The sequence below is a fragment of the Hemiscyllium ocellatum genome, chromosome 23, assembly GCF_020745735.1.
Source record: "Hemiscyllium ocellatum isolate sHemOce1 chromosome 23, sHemOce1.pat.X.cur, whole genome shotgun sequence".
Lineage (NCBI taxonomy): Eukaryota > Metazoa > Chordata > Chondrichthyes > Orectolobiformes > Hemiscylliidae > Hemiscyllium > Hemiscyllium ocellatum.
The window spans coordinates 59605156-59629693 of record NC_083423.1 but is presented as its reverse complement, the minus strand read 5'-3'; the positions used below and the strand labels follow the sequence as shown (position 1 = coordinate 59629693).

The 24538-nt window shown below is 44.1% G+C and overlaps 1 protein-coding gene across 2 annotated transcripts in view; it reads right to left on the bottom strand.

The window, feature by feature from the left end:
* Positions 1-24538, bottom strand: part of LOC132826817 (mitochondrial 10-formyltetrahydrofolate dehydrogenase-like) — a 142920-nt gene that overhangs the window by 65708 nt on the left and 52674 nt on the right. For both annotated transcript variants that reach the window (XM_060843065.1, XM_060843066.1), the window contains one exon: positions 8163-8252. In XM_060843065.1, the coding sequence (XP_060699048.1) occupies positions 8163-8252 (90 nt within the window). The remainder of the gene's footprint in view (positions 1-8162; positions 8253-24538) is intronic.

Genomic DNA, 24538 nt, shown 5'->3' with positions numbered 1-24538 from the left:
ATGCACCAGCCAGTTTTGAAACAGTTGTTAGAATACTGAATGGACTCTCAAACTCTTAGCATTTGCCTGCACCTGTGTTTTTGTTTTTGCCACTGTTTACCAATTATTGACTTATCTATGCTACTAACTCTGTGATCTGCCTGTATTGCTCGCAAGTCAAAGCTTTTCACTGTGCCTCAGTACACGACAATAAATTCAATTCAATTCAATATTCTGATCGACTGTCTCCCAAATCAGTTTTTGTTCAAATGCTTTGTCACGCTGTCCCTGAAAAAGGGATTTGAGTAACCTCCCCAAAACAGACACTAAATAAACCATTAATTTCCTAGTTTAATTCTCCTCCCCTTCTTAAATAATGACTGCATTTGGTCCTGGGGCTTTGTCTAACTTCAGTTTCATTAGGGTTCTCCATCATCATTGTCTGCAAATATACTCAAGCTAATTAGTTTCTCCCTTTGCTTTAGTTTTATCTTTCCTATATCCCTCATTTTATTCTCCTTCTTTACTGCAAAAAACTGATACAAGATAATTATTTAACAATTCTGCTATTACTTATTTCCAATTAGGGGGCAGAATCTTCTATTTGGACTCTAAATATGGCATCAGGCACATTAGAAGTTACCAATCTTGTTTAGACCCAGGACAAGTTTTCTCATGCAAACGTCTAATTTTTAGTAATTAATTACGCGTCAAGTTGTTGCTAGAGTTGGACGTGAATCTTATGGAGTTAGCAGACAGGAGAATGTTGTCCCCATCAGGATTTTTGGGTGTCAACGGTGCGGATGCCATATGAAACTTGGATGGCACTTCACTCACTGCAAACCTGCAGCATTGTTAGAACCTGTACTGGTCACCACAGCTCCTCTGCAGATATGTTAGGCCAGACTGAAAGTGACCCCAAGATTCACCTACATTTACTCATTATTCTAATCCAGGCAGTTCATCAAAGAAGGAAAGAACTATGCACCTGAATCCTTAGGTCTCTTTCTTCAGCAATACTCTCCAGGGCCCTACTGTTAACTGTATAAGTCCTCCCCCGATTTGCCTTACCAATTGCAATACCTCACGTTTACCTAAATTAACCAAATCTGACAATTCTCAGTCCATTGACTCATCTGATCAAGGTCCCACTGTACTCGGAGATAAACTTCATCACTGTCCACTGCACCACCTATTTTGGTGTCATCTGCAAAATAACTAACCATACCTCTTATATAAATGATCTGGATGTAAATATAGATGATGAAACGCAGTAGACCTAACACTGATCCCTGTGGCACACTGCTAGTCATAGACCTCTAGTCTGAAAAGCAATCTTCTAGCACCACCCTCTGTCTCCCACTGTCAAGCCAATTTTGTATCCAATTGGGCAGTTTCCCCTGGATCCCATGTGATCTAACCTTACGAACCAGTCTACCATATGGAACCTTGTTGTACTCTTTGCTGAAGTCCCTTTAGACAATGTCTACCTTCCTCTGCCTTCATCAATCTTCTTTGTCACCTCTTCAAAAAAATCTCAATCAACGTCGTCAGATATGATTTGGCATGTTGACTCTTCCTATTCAATCCTTGTCTTTCCAAATGCATGCAAATCTTGTCCCTCAGAATCCTCTCCAACACCATAACTACCACTGATGTAAAGCTCACTGGTCAACAGTTCCCTGGCTTTTCTTTACAACCTTCCCTAAATAATATTACAGCATTAACCAACCTCCATCTTCCAGCACCTCACTTGTGGCCGTCAATGATACAAATATCTCAGCAAGGGGTCCAACAATCTCTTCTCTACAAAGTTCTGGGAAACATCTGATCAGGTCCTGGGGATTTAATTACCATTATGCAGTTTGAGACCTTCAGTGGCTCCTCTTCTGTATATGAACTTTTTCAAGACATCATTATTTATTTTCCCAAATTATCTGGCTTCCATGTCCTCCTTCACAGTAAGTACTGGCATGAAATATTCACTTAGTATCTCACCCATCTCCTATGGATCCACATTTAGACAGTCACGTTGATCTTTAAGTTGACCTAAAAGTAACTTCCTAGTTATTTTTTTGCCCTTAATGTACTTGTAGAATCTCTTTGGATTCTATTTCACTCTATTTCCCAAAGATATCTCATTTCCTTTTTGCCTTTTTTCCCTATTAGGTATACTCCTACCGCCTGTATACTCCTCTATGGATTCACTCAATCGAGGCTGTCTGTATGCCCCACCGGTATATGCTTCCTTCTTTTTCCAGAGCCTCAAATTCTCTAGTCTTCCAGCATTCTCTACACCTACAGCTTGCCCTTCACACTAACAGGAACATACTGTCTCTGAACTCCTGTTATCTCATTTTTAAAGGCTGCCCAGTTGCCAACAATCACTTCACCTGCAAATAGCACCTCCCAGTCAATTTTTGCAAGTTTCTGACTAATGCCGTCAAAAGTGGCCTTACTTCAATTTAGAAATGTTTGATAGATTTAAAATATTTATGAAAAACTAATAGAATTATGATCACTTGCCACAAACTGCTCTCCCACTGACACCTCAGTTAGTTGCCCTGCCCACTATATGTAAAGGAATAATTAAGAGTCAAATAGTTAAAGCTCAATTGACCCTGCATTGACCCCTGAGGCACTCCACTAGTCAAAGGCCTCCAATCCATCAAGCCAATTGAATATCCAGGTCCCCCCAGATTCCATGTGATGTAACATTCCGGAGCAGCAGACTATCTGGAATCTTATCAAAGGCCTGACTGAAATCCATATAGACTACGTCTACTGTCCTGCCCTCTTCAATCTTCCTGGTCACTTCATCAAAAAACTCTAACAAATTTGTGAGGCATGATCTCCCACACACACAAAGCCATGCTAACTACTCCTAATCAAACCCTGTCTTTCCATATGCATATATATCTTATCCCTCAGAACCTTCTCAAGTAACTTACCACCACAGATGTAAGGCTTACTGGTCTATAGTTCCCAGATCTTCCTCTGCAACTCTTCTTGAATAAGAGCACAACATTCACTACTCTCCATTCTTCTGGGACCTCACTCATGATTAAAGATGATACAAAAATATCAGCCAGGGCCCCTGCAATTCACTCTCTAGCTTTTTGCAATGTTTTTCAATATATTTGGTCAGGACCAGGAGATTTATCCACTTTCATTCATTTTAATACATCCAATACCTCCTCTACTCTGATATGGACTTTGTGTTTACTGTGGAGAAAGACACAAAGAAGAAAAACTCATTGAGGACCTCGCCCATCTCCTGAAGATCTACACATACAAATCCATTTTGGTCTTTGAGGGGTCCTATTTTCTCTCCAGTTATTCTTTTTCCTTTAATATGCTTAAAGAATCTCTTTAGATTCACCCTAATCTTCTCAGGCAAGGCTATCTTGAGTCAGCAAATTAGATCCATAATTGGCTTGATGGTAGGAAGCTGAGGGTAATAGCAGAAGGATGCTTGTTGGGCTGGAGGCCTGTGTTGAATGGAGTGCCTCAGGGGTCAGTGCTGGATCCATTACTATTTGTTATCTATATCAATGATTGGATGAGAAAGTTAAAGGCATGATTCGTAAGTTTGCAGATGACACTAAAATGGACAGTATCGTGGACAGTGAGAAAAGTTATCAGAAATGCAGTAGGACCTTGATGAGCTGGATGAGCATGAAATTGCAAATGGAGTTTAATACAGATAAGTGTGAGGTCTTGCATTTTGGAAAGTCGAATCATGGTGAATGGTACGGTCTTAAGAAGTGTAGTGAAACAGAGGGACCTTGGAGTTCAGCTGCATAGTGGAGTCTCTGAAAGTGGAGTCACAGGTAGATAGGGCAGTGAAGGCAGCTTTTGGCACTCTGGCCTTCCTCTGTCAAGGCATTGAGTATAGAAGTTAGGATGCTATGCTGCAGTTGTATAGGATGTTGGTGAGGTTGCACAAGGAGTATTGTGTTCAGCTTTGGTCACCTTGTTATTAAACTGGAAAGAGTGCAGAAGAAATTTACAGAGATGTTGTCAGGACTTAAGAGACTGAGGTTAGACAAGCTAGGATTTTTTTCTTTAGAGCCCAGGAGACTGATGGGGGTATCTTGTAGAACTGTATAAGATCAAGCGAGGCATGGATAAGGTGAATGCCTTATTTTTTTCCCAGGATTGGGGAATTGAGGACGAGAGGGATTTAAGGTTTAAGGTTAGAGGGGAAAGAATAAAAGGGAACCTGTGGGGCAACCTTTTTACACAGAGAGTGGTACGCATATGGAATGAGCTGCCAGCGGAAGTGGTTGAGGCGGGTACACTAATAACATTTAAAAAGCATTTGGATGGGAAAGGTTTAGAAGAATACGGGGCAAGTGCAGGGAAATGGGGTTAGCATGGATGGACATTTTGATTGGCATGGACCAGTTTGGGCCAAAGGCCTGTCTCCATGCTGTAGGACTCTATGACCCCAATATTATCCAGCCCACACAATGACACGAACAGCTGAACAGTTTTTAAAACAAATTTTGAAATGGTGGTAAGGGGGCATTACTATGTTCAAGATGCTCAAACTGTTCCCACCAATGCCCCCTACTTAGCTGGGTCCAGAGAATTTTGGGGGTCTTCATCCTAGGATTGCCCACAACCAAACTGTTGAGACTACCAGGGCATTTAAAGCTGCTAGCAATCAAACTGGCCAGCAGCTCCAGAGGGTCAGCCTTTCTCCCACTGAGGGGTGGAATTCCACTTCACACCATGTTAGCCCACTCACAGTGCATCATGGCCTGGGCAGGCCTATCAGTCTGTCAGTTGCCCATCGACTTTCCTTTGTAGTCTTTTAGATTCAATCTGTTTAACACTGGTGATAGGCAAGGCTTTAGAAACAATGGTCCCAGAGAATACTGACAGGCACTTAGACAGATATGGACTAAAAAGAAGAAATGTCAACATAGACTTATGTTAGACAAATGGTGTTTGATTAACTGTCCTGAGTTTTAAAAGAGGGAACAGTGTGTGGATGAGGACAGTACGGTTAATCTTGTATGTGTGGACCTCCAAAAGACAGATTGGTAAAGTGTCACATATGAGACTTGTTAGAAAATGTATAGCCCATGAGATAAGGGGCAGCAGCACAGATGTAAATTTGGCAAAGGGACATCTATGGAGTAGCAGGCAGTAACTGGTAGGATACCACAGGGATGAGAAAACTAAATGGAATGAGTCCAAGTTTGCACATGACAGAAAACTGAATGGGAGGATGAACTATGATGATGCAGCAGAAATATTTAATCATGATTTGGACTATCAGGCAAATGAAACTAGTTTAGTTTAGGAACATGATCAATGTGGACTAGTTGGACCAAATGGTCTATTTCCTTACTAAGTAAATCTATGACTCTAAGTTCAGTGAACAGGCAAATGAAATATAATGTGGATAAATGTGAGGTGATCCATTTTGGTAACAAAAACAGCAAGGCAGATTATTATCTAAATGGTGATGGAATAGGAAAGGGGGAGGTACAATGAGACCTAGGTGCCTCTGCATTCCAGGGCAGAATGAAACATATCCTCGGCTGTTGAGTGAGACAAGGGAGAAATAATTGAGGCATTTGCAATAATTTTCAATTCCTCCCTGGCCACAGGAGAAGTGCTAGAAGACTGGAGTACAGTCAAAGTTGTACCGTTATTCAAGAAGGGAGGGAGAGATGAACCAGGAAACTACAGGCCATTCAATCTAACCTCACTAGCGGGTAAACTATTGGAAGCAATTCTGAATGACAGAATTAATCAGCACATGGAGTAGCGGGAAATAATCAAAAACAGTCAAGTGGTTTTCTGAAGTGGAGGTCATATCTGACCAACTCAATTGAATTTTCAAAGAGGTAACCACTTGTGTAGATGAGAGCAATGCATTCAACATAGTCTATTTGGATTTCAGCAAGACTTTTGATAGCGTCCTACATGGGAGACTGTTAGCAAAGGTAAGAGTCAATGGGATCTAAGGAGATTTAATGGATTGAATAGAAAATTGGCTGAGTGGCAGGATGCAGAGGATGATGGTAAAGGAGTGTTCCTGTGACTGGAAGTCTGTTTCCAGTGGAGTTACACAGTGATCATATTGAACTAAAAGGCAAAAAGAACCAAATTGCCTACACCTGTTTCTAATTTTAATGTTTCCAGGTTCATGGCTGATTTTTGTATGATTAATGATTTGGACTCGGAGAGGACGGTGCATGCAACATGCAATTACAATCTGTGCAGATGACATATGATATACAGTGAACAGTGAGGAAGATAGTAATAAATTTCAAGAAGGTTTAGACAACCTAATGTTTAGCTGAACAGAGGATCTCATTGTGAATGAATGGCTGAACTTCAAGCTTCACTAATGGACCCATCCCCGTAGGGAGGTCTTTGCACAGCTAGCAAAACTAACTGCTTTGTTTGGTTGGTAGTTTTATGAGTTTGTAATAAGTTTATTTTTCTCTGAGTTAGTTTCTCAGTGGTATTTGTTATTAGGACAAGATTCAGAGCCGTTAAATGGAATAAAGATTTCATAAATGGGATTTGCACTGGCCATAACAGTTTAATGAGATCATAAGAGGGATGTTGGGTCCTCTAATTTTTGTCATTTACATAAATGATTTGGATGCGAGTATATGAGGTACAGTTAGTAAGTTTGCAGATGACACCAAAATTGGAGATGTAGTGGACAGCGAAGAGGGTTACCTCAGATTACAACAGGATCTTGACCAGATGGGCCAATGGGCTGACAAGTGGAAGATAGAGTTTAATTCAGAGAAATGCGAGGTGCTGCATTTTGGGAAAGCAAATCTTAGCAGGACTTGTACACTTAACGGTAAGGTCCTAGGGAGTATTGCTGAACAAAGAGACCTTGGAGTGCAGGTACATAGCTCCTTGAAAGTGGAGTCGCAGGTAGATAGGATAGTGAAGAAGGTGTTTGGTATGCTTTCCTTTATTAGTCAGAGTATTGAGAACAGGAGTTGGGAGGTCATGTTGCGGCTATACAGGACATTGGTTAGGCCACTGTTGGAATATTGCATGCAATTCTGGTCTCCTTCCTATTGGAAAGATGTTGAGAAACTTGAAAGGGTTCAGAAAAGATTTACAAGGATGTTGCCAGGATTGGAGGATCTGAGCTACAGGGAGAGGCTGAACAGGCTGGGGCTCTTTTCCCTGGAGCGTCGAAGGCTGATGGGTGACCTAATAGAGGTTTACAAAATTATGAGGGGCATGGATTGGATAAATAGACAAAGTCTTTTCCCTGGGGTCGGGGAGTCCAGAACTAGAGGGCATAGGTTTAGAGTGAGAGGGGAAAGATATAAAAGAGACCTAATGGGCAACTTTTTCACGCAGAGGGTGGTACGTGTATGGAATGAGCTGCCAGAGGACGTGGTGGAGGTTGGTGCAATTGCAACATTTAAGAGGCAGTTGGATGGGTATATGAATAGAAAAGGTTTGGAGGGATATGGGCCGGTGCTGGCAGGTGGGACTAGATTGGGTTGGGATATCTGGTCGGCGTGGACGGGTTGGACCGAAGGGTCTGTTTCCATGCTGTACATCTCTATGACTCTATATTTTCAAAGAGAATCTTCAATGGGAGATTTTATAATTTCATGAGCATTTCAAAAACTTGCTTTATTATTAAATCTATACCTAATGGATATAGGGTGAGTGGGCATACTGGCTAATTGGGCAACATGGAGGATGCAGGGGCCTTTATAGAGGCAACATAGAAGATATGAGAGGTCATGGAGGATGTACAATGGTGGCTGAGGAGGGAGGTGGAATGATGACAGGTGAAGGATGAGGACTAGAGGATCTAACAACCATGAACTGAATTAGGCTGATATCCCTGTAAATAGAAGCTTCTGTCCTGCCAGCCTGGCCATTCGGCTGCCTCAGCACTGGAAATGTCTGCCCTCACTAGATTACTGAAGACCAAACTTTTGTGGAAAATCAGTGCCCTTTTGAAGTAGATAATATGACATCAGGAAATAGACTCACTTAATGTTCCTGAACCAAAGATAGAAATTCAGCATCAGAAGTCTATCACCGAGATTAGAATTATATTAATCCAAATTTGTTTTTAAAAGTATTCAATTTTAGCAGTAAAACTTTGTTGCACGTTATACGGCTTGCATCAAAATACATGAAAAAAAGGATGCTTCAAGTACTTGTCCATCAAGGAGAGTCCATGCTCCAGGTACTTTATCGTGGCCACGAATCCAGTTGTGTATGGCTTCAGCTGGCTGATCCCAGGAAATCTGAAGAAAGAACATTTGTACAGAAATTGAATCAGATTCTATAATGCATTAATTTAACACCATTACTCACTGAGACTTTGTGGAAAACTACAGGCTTTTCATTGAAACAACCAGGAGTCAAACTAGTTTGTACGCAAATATTACTACAATTTCTGCCAATAGGGCATGCTGAGACTAAATGGAAGCATTAAAGTGATTGTGATCTTACGTTGGTAAAAATATGATGCTGTCTGAGCCCTCAGCTCAAAGATTCTCTGTCTAAATCTCTTTTCTGTCTCTGCTCCTTTATGATTCGCTTTAAAATCCACTTCCACTAAATATTTGGTTGCTTATGTTCATCATTCTTTATGTGACACAGTAACTAGTTCAATTTGATATCCTTCTATTGAAGCAAGTTGGAAGGCTCTGTTAAAAGTGCTAACTAATGCAAATTTATTTTCTGGATTAGTGGTGCTGGAAGAGCACAGCAGGTCAGGCAGCATCCGAGGCGCAGTAAAATCGATGTTTTGGGCAAAAGCCCTTCATCAGGAAAAAAGGCAGAGAGCCTGAAGCATGGAGAGTTAAGCTACAGTAGGGTGAGGGTGGGGAGAAAGTAGCATAGAGTACAATAGGTGAGTGGGGGAGGGAATGAAGGTGATAGGTCGGGGGCGGGGGGGGAGGGTGGAATGGATAGGTGGAAAAGGATATAGGCAGGTAGGAAAGTCATGGGGACAGTGCTGAGCTGGAAGTTTGGAACTAGGGTGAGGTGGGGGAAGGAGAAATGAGGAAACTGTTGAAGTCCACATTGATGCCCTGGGGTTGAAGTGTTCCGAGGCAGAAGATGAGACGTTCTTCCTCCAGGTGTTTGGTGGTGAGGGAGCGACGGTGATGGAGGCCCAGGACCTCCAAGTCCACGGCAGAGTGGGAGGGGGAGTTGAAATGTTGGGCCACAGGGCGGTATGGGTGGATTAGTGTGGGTGTCCCAGAGATGTTCCCTAAAGCGCTCTGCTAGGAGGCATCCAGTCTCCCCAATGTAGAGGAGACCACTTCGGGAGTAACAGATACAATAAATGATATTAGTGGATGTGCAGGTAAACTTTGATGGATGTGCAAGGCTCCTTTCGGTCCTTGGATGGAGGTGAGGGAGGAGGTGTGGCCACAGGTTTTGCAGTTCCTGTGGTGGCAGGGGATGGTGCCAGGATGGGAGGGTGGGTTGTAGGACCTGACCAAGTAGTCACAGAGAGAATGGTCTTTGCGGAAGGCAGAAAGGGTGGGGAGGGAAATATATCCCTGGTGGTGGGGTCTTTTTGGAGGTGGCGGAAATGTCGGCGGATGATTTGGTTGATGCGAAGGTTGGTAGGGTGGAAGGTGAGCACCAGAGGCGTTCTGTCCTTGCTATGGTTGGAGGGGTGGGGTCTGAGGGCGGAGGTGCAGGATGAGGACGAGATGCGTTGGAGGGCATCTTTAACCATGTGGGTAGGAAAATTGCGGTCTCTAAAGAAGGAGGCCATCTGGTGTGTTCTGTGGAGGAACTGGTCCTCCTGGGAGTAGATACGGCGGAGGCGGAGGAATTGGGAATACGGGATGGCATTTTTGCAAGAGGTAAGGTGGGAAGAGGTGTAATCCAGGTAGCTGTGGAAGTCGATGGGTTTGTAAAAAATGTCAGTGTCAAGTCGGTCGCCATTAATGGAGATGGAGAGGTCCAGGAAGGGGAGGGAGGTGTCAGAGATGGTCCAGGTAAATATAAGCTCAGGGTGGAATGTGTTGGTGAAGTTGATGAATTGCTCAACCTCCTCACGGGAGCACAAGGTGGCGCCAATGCAGTCATCAATGTAGCAGAGGAAGAGGTGGGGAGTGGTGCCCGTGTAATTACAGAAGATCGACAGTTCTATGTAGCCAACAAAGAGACAGCATACCTGGGGCTCATACATTCGCCCGCGGCTACCCCTTTGGTCTGGAGGAAGTGGGATGATTTGAAGGAGAAATTGTTAAGGGTGAGGACCAGTTCGGCCAAACAGATTAGTGTTGGTGGAAGGACGAACAATCAGTCCTCAGCAAAGGACTCATCTTCATCCCTCTCCGTCCACGCATCAATGAATTTAATACACGCCGTGACGTCGAACACTTCTTCTGCCACCTCCGCCTCCGAGCTTACTTTCACAATCAGGATTCCCGCCCACCTTCCGAGGACCCCTTCGCCCACCTCCAACACACTGCATTCACCTGAACACCCCGCGCTGGCCTATTACCTGCCCTCGACCTCTTCATTTCCAACTGCCGCCGGGTCATTAACCGCCTCAACCTGTCTACCCCCCTGCCCCACTCTAACCTCTCACCCTCACAACACGCAGCCCTCCAATCCCTCTGCTCCAATCCCAACCTCACCATCAAACCAGTAGGTAAAGGGGGCGCAGTGGTAGTCTGGCACACTGACCTCTACACCGCTGAAGCCAAACGCCAACTCGAGGACACTTCTTCCTACCGCCCCTTCGACCATGACTCTAACCCCCATCACCAAACCATCATCTCCAAGACCATACAGAACCTCAACACCTCAGGAGATCTCCCACCCACAGCTTCCAACCTCATAGTCCGGGAACCCCCGCACTGCCCGGTTCTACCTCCTTTCCAAGATCCACAAGCCTGACCACCCTGGCCAACCAATTGTCTCAGCACGCTCCTGCCCCACTGAACTCATCTCTACCTACCTCGACACTGTCCTATTCCCCCAGTCCAGGAACTCCCCACATACGTTCGAGACACCAACCACGCCCTCCACCTTCTCCAAGACTTTCGTTTCCCCGGCCCACAACGCCTCATCTTCACCAAGGATATCCAATCCAATGCATGTATTAAATTCATTAATGCGTGGATGGAGGGGGATGAAGGCGAGTCCTTTGCTGAGGACTGATCGTTCGTCCTTCCACTGACACTCTGAATCGTTTGGCCGAACTGGTCCTCACCCTTAACAATTTCTCCTTCGAATCCTCCCACTTCCTCCAGACCAAAGGGGTAGCCACGGGCAAATGTATGGGCCCCAAGTATGCTGTCTCTTTGTTGGCTACGTAGAACTGTCGATCTTCCGTAATTACACGGGCACCACTCCCCACCTCTTCCTCCGCTACATTGATGACTGCATTGGCGCCACCTTGTGCTCCCGTGAGGAGGTTGAGCAATTCATCAACTTCACCAACACATTCCACCCTGAGCTTATATTTACCTGGACCATCTCTGACACCTCCCTCCCCTTCCTGGACCTCTCCATCTCCATCAATGACGACTGACTTGACACTGACATTTTTTACAAACTCACTGACTCCCACAGCTACCTGGATTACACCTCTTCCCACCCTACCTCTTGCAAAAATGCCATCCCGCATTTCCAATTCCTCCGCCTCCGCTGTAACTGCTCCCAGGACGACCAGTTCCACCATAGAACACACCAGATGGTCCCTTTCTTTAGAGACCGCAATTTTCCTTCCCACGTGGTTAAAGATGCCCTTCAATGCATCTCGTCCACATCCCACACCTCCGCCCTCAGACCCCACCCCTCCAACCGTAACAAGGACAGAACGCCCCTGGTGTTCACCTTCCACCCTGCCAACCTTCGCATAACCAAATCATCCGCCGACATTTCCGCTACCTCCAAAAAGACCCCACCACCAGGGATATATTTCCCTCCCCACCCCTTTCCGCCTTCCGCAAAGACCGTTCCCTCCATGACTACCTGGTCAGGTCCTACAACCCACCCTCCCATTCTGGCACCATCCCCTGCCACCGCAGGAACTGTAAAACCTGCGCCCACACCTCCTCCCTCACCTCCATCCAAGGCCTGAAAGGAGCCTTCCACATCCAAAGTTTTACCTGCACATCCACTAATATCATTTATTGTATCCGTTGCTCCCGATGCGGTCTCCTCCACATTGGGGAGACTGGGCGCCTCCTAGCAGAGCACTTTAGGGAACATCTCTGGGACACCCGCACTAATCAACCCATACCACCCTGTGGCCCAACATTTCAACTCCCCCTCCCACTCTGCCGAGGACTTGGAGGTCCTGGGCCTCCTTCACCGTCGCTCCCTCACCGCCAAACACCTGGAGGAAGAAACCTCATCTTCCGCCTTGGAACACTTCAACCCCAGGGCATCAATGTGGACTTCAACAGTTTCCTCATTTCCCCTTCCCCCACCTCACCCTAGTTCCAAACTTCCAGCTCAGCACTGTCCCCATGACTTTCCTACCTACCTATCTTCTTTTCCACCTATCCTCTCCACTCTCCTCCATGACCTATCATTTTCATCCCCTCCCCCACTCATCTATTGTACTCTATGCTACTTTCTCCCCATCCCCACCCTCCTCTAGCTTATCTCTCCACGCTTCAGGCTCTCTACCTTTATTCCTGATGAGGGGCTTTTGCCCGAAACGTCAATTTTACTGCTCCTCGAATGCTGCCTGAACTGTTGTGCTCTTCCAGCACCACTAATCCAGAATCTGGTTTCCGAATCTGCAGTCATTGTTTTTACCTAATGTAAATTCATTGTCTGGTAACCTTAGATACTACAGATAAAGTGGTGGCATGTCTGGGTTAACACTTTTTTTGGATGGTATGAATGCTCAAAGGTGGGGAAGAGAAGGTCATATATGGGAGACTGATAGCAAAGGTAAAGAACCCATGGGATCCAAGGAAGTTTGGCAAATTCGATCCTCAATTGGCTGAGTGACAGGAAGCAGACGATGATGATTGAGGGATGTTTTTCCGACTGGAAATCTGTGTCTAATGGGGATCCCACATGAGGAAGTGCTGGGACCTTTGCTGTTTGAAATTTATATGAATGAGTTAGACTTTAATGCAAGAGAGTTAGGTAAGGGGTAAATGTAGGGGTATGGGTGGATTGCGCTTCGGCGGGTCGGTGTGGACTTGTTGGGCCGAAGGGCCTATTTCCACACTGTAAGTAATCTAAAAAAAGTTGATCAGTAAATTCACAGACAATACAAAAATTGATAGGGTGGTAAATTATGAGATTAGCCTTAGATCGCAGGAGGACATAGGCAGTCTGGTCAGATGGGCTGATCAATGGCAAATGAAATTCAATCGAAATAATTGTCAGGTGATGCACTTGCACATGACAAACAATAAGGGAGCATGTGATGAATGGAAGGAGCTTGAGGAAGCACCAACGCCATGTGCATGCCCACCAGTCCCTTAAGGTAGCAGGACAGGTAGATAAAAAGGTATATGGAATACTTGCCTTTATGAGCTGAAGCACTGAATTTAATAGCAGGGAAGTAATTTTGGAACTGTTTGAAACATTTGTCAGGCCACGGCGAGATTACTGTGTGCAGTTCTGGAATTTACATTATAGGAGGAGTATGAAATCTCTGGAGAGTGCACAGAGGAGATTTAACAGGATGCTGTCTGGCCTGAAAAGTTTGAGTTATGAAGAGTAGATAGACCAGGATTGTTTTACTTGGAGGTGAGGAGATTGAGGGAGGACATGACTGAGATGTATTAAATTATGACGGACAGAAATACAATAGACTGAAGAAACTTTTCCCCTTCTAGGAGAATCCAGAATAAGGTAGATGAACTTGCAGCATGAATAGGTAGCTGGGACTTCGATGTTGTCACCATTTCGAAGACAAGGATAGAGCAAGGTCAGGAATGGATGTTGCAGGTTGCATGGTTTAGATCTTTCATTAAGATCAGGGAAGGTGGTAAAAAAGGGTGAGGTGTGGCTTTGTTAGTCAGGGACAATATAACTGTGGCTGAAAGATCTTTGACAAGGACTCGTCTACTGAGGTGGTATGGGCTGAGGTTAGAAACAGGAGAGGAGATGTCACACTGCTGGGAATTTTTTATAGGCCTCCATAAAGTTCCAGGGATGTGGAGGAGCGGATTGGCAAAACAATTCTAGGTAGGAGTGAAAGGAATAGGTTGGTCATTATGGAGGACTTTAACGTTGACTGGAAACGTCGGATGGATCCTGTCCAATGTGTGCAGGAGGGTTTTCTAACACAGTATGTCGAAGGGCCGGCAAGAGGGGAGGCCATACTGGATCTGGTACTTGGTAATGAACCAGGCCAGATGTTTGATTTAGTGGTAGGTTAGCATTTTGTAGACAGTGACCATAATTCAGTTACATTTAGTATAGCGATGTAAAAGAATAGGTACATGCTACAAAGCAAGAGTTATAGATGGGGAAGGGCAATTATAATGCGATTAGGCAAGACATAGGACACATAGAATGAGGTAGCAAAATGCAGGGGATGGGGACAGTCGAAATGTGCAGCTGGTTTAAGAAACAGGTATTGCGTATCCTTGATAGGTAGGTCCCTGTCAAGCAGGGAGGAAGTGATAAGGTAAGGGAATTGTGGTTTATTCAAGAAATTATATCTCCTTAAAAGCGGAAGAGGGAGGCATATGTGACATTGAGACGAGATGGTTCAGATGAGTGATGGAGAGTTACAGATTAGCTAGGAAGGATTTAAATAGAGAGTTAAGAAAAGCAAAGAGGGGACCTGAGGAGTCTTTAGCAGGTAAAATAAAGGAGAACCCTGAAGTTTTCTATAGGTATGTAAGGAATAAAAGGATGATTAAGGTAGGAATAGGCCCAGTCAAAGAAGTGAGAAGTTGTGTGTGGACCCTGCGGAGATTGGAGAGGTGCGAAACAAATATTTCTCATCTGTTTACACTCAGGAAAAGGAGAATATTGTAGAGGAGAAGACTGAGACATGGGCTATTAGACTAGAAAGGATTGAGGTTAGTAATGAGGAGGTGTTACCAATTCTAGAAGGCGTGCAAGTAGGTAAGTCCCCTGGGCCGGATGGGATTTACCCGAGGATTCTCTGGGAAGTCAGGGAAGAAATGGTGCATCCTTTGGCCTCAATCTTTGTCATTGTCGTCACTGTCTACAGGTTTAGTACCAGATTACTGGAGGAATGCAAATGTTCAAGAAGGGCAGTAGAGATGACCCAGGTAATTATAAACCAGTGAGCCTTCCGTCTGTTGCAGGAATAGTTTTGGAAAGGATTATTAGAGATAGGATTTATAACCATCTAGCAAGCAACAATTTGATTGGAGATAGTCAACATGGTTTCGTCAAGTCCAGGTCGTGTCTCACAAACCTCATTGGGTTTTTTGAGAAGGTGACCAAACATGTGCTTGAGGGTAGAGCAGTTGACATGATGAACGTGGACTTCAGTAAAGCTTTTGATAAGGTTCCACATGGTAGACTCTTGGAGAAAATGCGGAGGCATGGGATTGAGGGTGATTTAGCAGTTTGGATTAGAAACTGGCTTTCTGAAAGAAGGCAGCGAGTGGTGGTTGATGGAAAATATTCAGCCTGAAGTCCAATTACTAGTGGTGTGTCACAAGGATCTATTTTGGGAACACTGCTGTTTGTCATTTTTAAAAATGACTTGGATGCAGGCATAGGTGGATAGATTAGTAAGTTTGTAGATGACACTAAAGTCGGTGGAGTGGTGGACAGTGTTGAAGAATGTTGCAGGTTGCATGGAGACTTGGATAAACTGCAGAATTGGGCTGAGAGGTGGCAAATGGAGATAAATGTGAGGTGATTCACTTTGGGAAGAATAATAGGAAGGCAGAATACTAAATCAATGGAAACATTCTTGGTAGCGTGGATGTGCAGAGATATCTTGTTGTCCAAATACATAAATCCCTGAAAGTTGCCATCCAGGTTGATAGTGCTGCTAAGAAGGCATACAGTGTGTTAGGTTTTATTGGTAGAGGGAATGAGTTCTGGAGCCGTGATGTCATAGTGCGACTGTACAAAACGCTAGTGCAGCCTCATTTGGGATATTGTGTACAGTTCTGGTTGCTCCAAGGGCGGCACGGTGGCATAGTGGTTAGCACTGCTGCCTCACAGCGCCAGAGACCTGGGTTCAATTCCCACCTCAGGCGACTGATTGTGTGGAGTTTGCACGTTCTCCCTGCGTCTGCGTGGGTTTCCTCCGGGTGCTCCGGTTTCCTCCCACATTCCAAAGATGTGCGGGTCAGGTGAATTGCCCATAGTGTTAGGTAAGCGGTATATGTAGGGGTATGGGTGGGTTGCGGGTCGGTGTGGACTTGTTGGGCCGAAGGGCCTGTTTCCACACTGTAAGTAATCTAATCTAATCTAATCTAAAGAAGGATGTGAAAACATTGGAAAAGGTGAAGAGAAGATTTACCAGGATGTTGTCTGGACTGGAGGGAAGGTCTTATGAGGAAAGGCTGAGAGACTTGGGTCTGTTCTCATTGGAGAGAAGGCTAAGAGAGGATTTAATAGAGACATACAAGATGATCAGAGGATTGGGTAGGATGGACAGAGAGAGTCTTTTTCCTAGGATGATGACGTTGGCTTGTACGAGGAGACATAGCTGCAAATTGAGGGGTGATAGATTTAAGACAGATGTCAGAAGCAGATTCTTTACTCAGAGACTAGTAAGGTCTCTGTAAGGTACATTGGCAGAATACCCTGCCTGCCAATGTAGTTAACTCAGCCACATTAGGGGCATTTAAACAGTTCTTGGATGTATATAGATGATGATGGGCATCGATTAGTTCACAGATCAGCGCAACATCGAGGGCCAAAGGGTCTGTTCTATGTTCTATGGACAGATAATAACCAGGGAGATAGATTTAAGGAAAGGGGCAGAAGGTTTATAGGAGATGGGAGGAAAACCTTTTTCACCTAGAGGGCGGTGGGAACCTGGAAGTCTCTGCCTCTCTGCTTGGAGGTCGGTACAGGCAGAATCCCTTCTACATTTAAGTAGTATTCAGATGTGCATTTGTAATACCATGGCATGCAAGACTATGGGCCAAGTGCTGGAAAAAGGGATTAGAATAGTTAGGTGCTTGATTTGAACTGGCGTGGATGTAATGGTCCAAATGTGCTGTAGATCTTTATGACTACAACTACGAAATACAGTGAAACAGCCAGGTTAGCATGCTCAAGGAGATGCAGTGCTGCATGACAAAACATGTTCAAGGGGCAAGTGCTGCAGTTACAGAATTACAACAAATCTTACACATTTCTGAAGGTCAAAAATGAGTTTAGAGTTTAGCAGAGGGATTTGAGAAATAACACCTTCATTGTGCAAGAAATAAAAAAGTTTTTCATAGTTTGGGTTCTGGCGACCAATAATTTTACAGTTCCATCCAGAAAAATGCATGCTCATACCTGTACTGAAACTTTACATTTAAAAACAGAATTAATGATGTTGAACTATTACTGTTTACTGATTTATATCACCTTCATCAACTTGTACTATACAAATTTAAATTAATTATAAGGTGAGAGCTAGACAGCACTTTTACACCGGTCTGGGTTCAAGTTTGTGGGATGATGGCAGTGAAAACGGTGATGGGTTGTTTGTCATTCTTTAATTCAGAATATGCTGAAGTGATATTTACAGCGAGAACTGGCTGTAACTTAAGCACAGTGCTCAAAGTCACCAGTATTGAAAAGAAGATATTTACTGCCAGCTGTTGGCTTCAATCAGAGCATCTGAGCAGTGTTCATAAAAAGCAGCTATCAAGGAATCTATTTCACAACTAGTTTATTTCAAAACATCTTGCCACTAATTTGGGTCATTGACCCATCATTGATCATCATTTGGACTGCATGAACTGAGATAAACAACTGGGGTCCAGCAGACATTTACAATGGCTAAACAAACATTTTGAAAGTTTGAAATTGCTCTTATTGGAGATTGCAATAGAAATGGTACACAATGAGCATAAATTTTGTTATCAGTCTTGTTCACCATGATAGGTTTCGTTTCATAGTGTTTCTGCACTGTAAGATTCATCCAGATTATGCAGAAGTGAGGCCTGACCATTTTCATATGGATTCAAGGTGGAAATTGTTGATATCCATGACTTGCAATTAATAGGCGAAAGCATGATTATTTACTTTCAAGACACCAAGACATAAAAACACACTTCACAATCTCTAGGAGACCTCATGCACATTATTCTAAATTCTTGCACTGTAAAATATGGACCTTCCCACATAGTGCCTTTTAACACCTCAAAATGTCTGAAAGGACTTTGTAGTAAATGAAGTGTCATGGAGTCATGGAGTCTTTAAAATATACAGCAAAGAAACAGACCCTTCGGTCCAACCAGACATCCTAACCTAATTTAGTCCCATTTGCCAGCACTTGGCCCATATCCCTCTGAACCCTTCCTATTATATACCCATCCAGATGCCTTTTAAATGCTGTAATTGCACCAGTCTCCGCCACTTCCTCTGGCAAATCATTCCATACACGCACCGTGCTGTGTGTGAAGAAGTTGTCCTTTAGATCTCTTTTGTGTGCCCTCCAGTTCTGGACTCTCCCATCCAGGAAAAAGGCCTGGTTTATTTTTCCTATCTATGCTTCTCATGATTTTCTAAACCTCCATAAGGTCCCCCTGCAGCTCCAGGGAAAACAGCCCCAGCCTATTCAGCTTCTCCGTAAAGCGCAAATCCTCTAACCCTTGCAATATCCTTGTAAATCTTTTCTGAACCCTTTCAAGTTTCACAATATCTTTCCGATAGGAAGGAGACCAGCATTGCACGCAATATTCCAAAAGTGGCCTAACCAATGTCCTGTACAGCCGCAACATGACCTCCCAACTCCTGTACTCAATACTCTGACCAATAAATGAAAGCATATCAAATGCCTTCTTCACTATCCTATCTACCTGCGACTCCACTTTTAAGGAGCTATGAACCTGCACATCAAGGTCTCTTTGTTCAGCAACACTACCTAGGACCTTACCATTAAGTGTATAAATCCTGCTAAGATTTGCTTTCCCAAAATGCAGCACCTCGCATTTATCTGAATTAAACTCCATCTGCCACTTCTCAACCCATTGGCCCATCTGGTCCAGATCCTGTTGTAATCTGAGGTAACTCTCTTCGCTGTCCACTACATCTACAATTTTGGTGTCATCTGCAAACTTACTAACTGTACCTCTTATACTCGCATCCAAATCATTTATGTAAATGACAAAAAGTAGAGGACCCAGCACCGTTCCTTGTGTCACTCCACTGGTCACAGGCCCCCAGTCTGAAAAACAACCCTCCACCTTCTACCTTTGAGCCAGTTCTGTATCCAAGTGGCTAGTTCTCCGTGCATTCCTTGAGATCTAGCCTTGCTAACCAGTCTCCCAAGAGGAACCTTGTCAAATGCCTTTCTGAAGTCCATATAGATTATGTCTACCACTTTGCCCTCATCAATCCTCTTTGTTTGCTTCTTCAAAAAACTCAGTCAAGTCAGTGAGACATGATTTCCCACACACAAAGCCATGCTGACTATCCCTATCAGTGTTTGCCTTTCCAAATACATGTACATCCTGTCCCACAGGATTCCCTCCAACATGTTGCCCACCACCGATGTCAGGCTCACCAGTCTATAGCTCTGTGGCTTTTCCTTACCACCTTTCTTATAGATTCATAGAATCCCTGCAGTGTGGAAACAGGCCATTTGGCCCAAGAAGTCCACATTGACCCACCAAAACATAACCGACCCAGACCCATTCTCCTACCCTATATTTACCCCTGATTAACGCACCTAACCTATATATACCTGAACACTATGAGCAATTTAAAATGGCCAATTCACCTAACTGTGCACTGTGGGAGGAAACCAGAGCACCCGGAGCAACTCACGGAGAATGTGCAAACTTCACACAAACAGTCGCCCTAGGCTGGAATCAAACCCGGGTCCCTGGTAATGTAAGACAGCAGTGCTAATCTCTGAGCCACTGTGCCATTCTAATTTCGTAAACAGTAGACCACCACCTTCAGTCTTCTGGCACCTCACCTGTGACTATCGATATTACAAATATCTCAGCAAGGGGTCCAGCAATCACTTTGCTAGCTTCCCACAGAGTTTTAGGGTACACCTGATCAGGTCCTAGGGATTTATCCACTTTTATGCATTTCAAGACATCCATCACCACCTCCTCTGTATTATGGACATTTTTCAAGGTGTCACCATCTATTTCCCTACATTCTATATCTTCCATGTCCTTTTCCACTGTAAATACTGATGCAAAATACTTATTTAGTATCTCCGCCACCTCCTGTGATTCCACACATAGGCTACCTTTGAGGTGCCCTATTCTCTCCCTAGTTACCCTTTTGTCCTTAATGTATTTCCAGAATCCCTTTGGATTCTCCTTAGCCCTATTTGCCAAAGCTATCTCATGGCCCCTTTTTGCTCTTTTTGATTTCATAGAACAGTACAGCTTAAGAGGAAGCTCTTTAGTTTACTGTATCTCAAAGACCGATCCAACTAGTCCCCAATTCTTTCGCCATATCCTTAACACCTTTTCTCCTTTAATAATTCATTCCTTTTTAAAAGTGACTACTGAATTGATATCTGCCAGCCAATCAGGCAGAGTGCAGTCCAAATCTTCATCACATCACAAAAAAAAAGACTTTTCATACATAGAAAATAGTAACAGGAGTAGGCTATTCGGCCTTTCAAGCCTGGTCCGCTACTTAATATGTTCATGGCTGACCATCCCACTCAGTACCCTGCTTCAACTTTTGCCCCGTACCCTTTAGTCCCTTTAGCCCCAAGAATCATATCTAACTCCTTCTTGAAAACATTCAATGATTTGGCCTCAACCACTTTCTGTGATCAAGAATTCCACAGGCTCACCATTTTCTGGATGGAGAAATTTCTCCTCATCTCAGTCCTAACTGACCTACTCCTTATCCTTAAACAATGATATCTGGTTCGTCATTAGACATTGATCTTTTGTCGATGTCTCAGGATATGCCCTCTTGACACCAGTCAGTTCACATTATTTTAAATCTCTCATCCGTGTAGCCACTCAATTAGATCTCTTTCTTGCCATTCTGAAAGCCTTCCTAAAACCCACAGAATTTTTTTAAGATTTCTTGCAGAATGGAAATAGGCCATTTGGCCTAACAAGTCCACACTAACCCTCCAAAGAGTAACCCACCCAGACCCATTCCCCTACCCTATATTTAACCCTGACTAATGCACCTAACACTATGGGCAATTTAGCATGACCAAGTCACCTGACCTGCACACCTTTGGATTGTGGGAGAAAACCGGAGCACCTGGAGGAAACCCACACAGATACGGGGAGAATGTGCAAACTCCACATAGTCGCCTGAAGTTGGAATTGAACCCGGGTCCCTGGCGCTGTGAGGCAGCAACAAATGCTCTCCACAAGTTCGCTTTCTGGTTTTTATACACAACTTATTGATCCTAGGATTCTATATGCTAGCCTGCCACCTTCAACCTTTTGCACAATAGTTGCTGTTATAATTCAGGTGTCAATTTGCAAGCTGCAAAGCCTCAGAAACGTAGTCATCATGGGCTGCCCTGTGATTCAAGGTTAATCTCTACTCAGGGTTACAAATTTCTGCCTTGGTTTTCAGATGACGGAATAGGCCAATTTTCACCTCATAGATTTCTGGCTACCAGAGGCAGGACATTCCACAAGGTAGTTGGATCAAGAGTGCAGGGGTTGCTTCCTTTCCTTTATACCACGTTGTTTCTTCATGGACAAGTTGCCATTATTTTAAATGACTGGTAGCAAGTTCCTCCTGGTCCTTAATGTCAATATCACTGCATTTCAACAGCTTTGTAATGTTTTGTTTGCCCTCTCATTTGACAGATGGTTCTGATGGGTAAATGTTTATCAATCATTTAGATTGAGTGTTCAGTTTGTCAATGTTGATTTTACAAGAGTTATGTTTAAATATTTATCAAACTAGCTTAAGGAAGATACTAGCAATTGTCTAATGGTCTTCCAATTGAATCTGAAGGATGTTCCATTAGCAATGTCTCTGGAAGTTCTTAAGTGTTGATTATACCCAATCCAAGTCTCACTGCTGTCTAGGGGTGTGTTGGTAACTGTTCTGTCACCTAGGACTTTTGTTGACTTTCAGAGATCTTTTTTGTCAAACACTTGCTGCTGTGACTTGTAAAAGCATAAGCTGACCTGGTTTTGGATCTCCTCATCAATGATGGTCTTTTTGGCTAATTCCAGAGAGTATGAGGCTTGTTCTGACAACACTCAAGAACAATCCAAGTTTCTTGTATGCAGAATTGAAGACACTGAGAGTAGATTCCATATTTGGTGCAGAGAGAGCATCGACATTGTAGTCATATGCATGCTGTAGATAATGCTTCGTCTATGGTGATCAGTTTAGTTTTGGAAGAGAGGTTACTGAGGTTAAAGAGTTTTCTGTCTGGTTGGTATTTAACACTAACACAAGAGCCAGCTGGTCTTTGATTGGGTAAATAGCCACTGACTCCTTTTTCCTGTCTGAGAGACAGAGCGGAGGCGACACTGGAGACCAGAAGGTTGCCAGGAAGGTAAGGACTTAGTATAAATTTGGGCAGCGGCTAAACCGATACTACATGTGTAGTATCCCCCTCTGGCACCCCCTCCTCTAGCCAGAAGAAAAGGACTTTGTAAGGTAAGTTCTTTCTCTCTCTTCTTTCATATATTAAGTGCAGTATTTGGTTTTAGTTAGTTGATATAAAGCTAAGGCTCACAATGGCAAGGGACCTCAGACCCATCGATGCGCCTCTTGCTTGATGTGGGAGCTTAGGAACGTGGCTGACGTTCCTGACTCTTACACTTACAAGTGTGTCCAGCTGCAGCTCTTGTTTGACCGCACGACGGCTCTGGAGCTGCGGATAGACTCACTGTGGAGCATCCGCGATGCTGAGGTGGTCATAGATAGCATGTTTAGTAAATTAGTCACACCACAGATTAGAATTGTTGAGAGAGACAGTGAATGGGTGACCACAAGGCAGAGAAGGGGTGGGAAGGCAGTGCAGGTGTCCCCTGTGGTCATCTCCCTCCAAAACAGATATACCGTTTTGGTACTGTTGGGGGAGATGGCTCACTAGGGGAGGGCAGTATTTGTCAGGATCATGGCACCATGGCGGCACTGCTGTTCAGAAAGGCAGGGAAAAGACTCGTAGGGCCATAGTCATAGGGGATTGGCCGAAAACAAAACTCCCAGATGGTATGTTGCCTCCCAGGTGCTAGGGTCAGGGATGTCACCAATCGGCTGCAGTGCATTATGAAAGGGGAGGTGAAGAGCCAGTTGTTGTGGTGCATATAGGCACCAATGATATAAGTAAAAACCGAGATGAGGTCCTGAAAGCAGAATTCCAGAAGCTAGGAGAGAAGTTAAAGAGGAGGAACTCAAAGGATTTCTACCAGTGCTAGGCAGGGTAGAAATGAAAGAATACACAGGATGAACACGTTGCTTGAGGGATGGTATAGGAGGGAGGAGTTCAGATTTGTGGATGATTGGGACCAGTTCTGGGGAAGGTGGGACTATTACAAATTGGATAGTCCATACCTGAACCAAACTGGAACTAATGTCCTTGGGGGAGTTTTTAAACTAATGTGGCAGGGGGCTGGGAACCAGAAGAGAAGACTAGTAGACAATGAGATGGAAACTAGAAACTGTAAGGATCATGGAGTTAGCATTACCAAGGGGAAGAGTAGGCAGAGAGCAGATGGATACAAAAGAACTCGCAGCCTGAAGTGTATATAGTGGGTAAGGCAGATGACCTTCTGGCTTGAATTGGTACCTGGGAGTATGACGTTATTGTGAACACAGAGACTTGGTTGAAGGAAGGGCATGATTGACAATTAAATGTTCTAGGATATAGATGCTTCAAACAGAACAGGGAAGGAAGAAAGGGGGGCGGGGAGGAGTTGCATTGCTGGTCATGGAAGATATCACGGCCGTGTTAAAGGAGGATACTATGCAGGGCTTGAGCAGTGAGGCATTATGTGTAGAGCTGAGAAATAAGAAGGGTGCAGTTACATTGTTGGAGCTGTACTACAGGCCTCCCAACAGTGAGCGTGAGATAGAAGAACAAACGGGCAAACAGATTATGAAGAGATGTAGAGGCAACAGAATGCTGGGGATGGAGATATTAATTTTCCCAACATTGACTGGGATACACTTAGTGTCAGAGGTCTGGTTGGAGCAGAATTTGTAAGGAGCATCCAGGAAAGTTTTCTAGAGCAGCATGTCAATAGTCCGATGAGGGAAGGGGCCATATTGGACCTGGTGTTGAGGAATGAATCAGGCCAGGTGGTAGAGGTTGCGGTGATTTCTTTGGGCATAGCGGCTGCATTTCAAATACTTGTAGACAAAGATAAGAGTGGTCCTAAGGGAAGAATACTAAACTGGGCCAAGGCCAATTATATCAAATTCGTTAGGAGCTATGAAATGTGGATTGGGAGCAGCTATTTGAAGGGAAGTTCACATTTGATATGTGGGAGACTTTCAA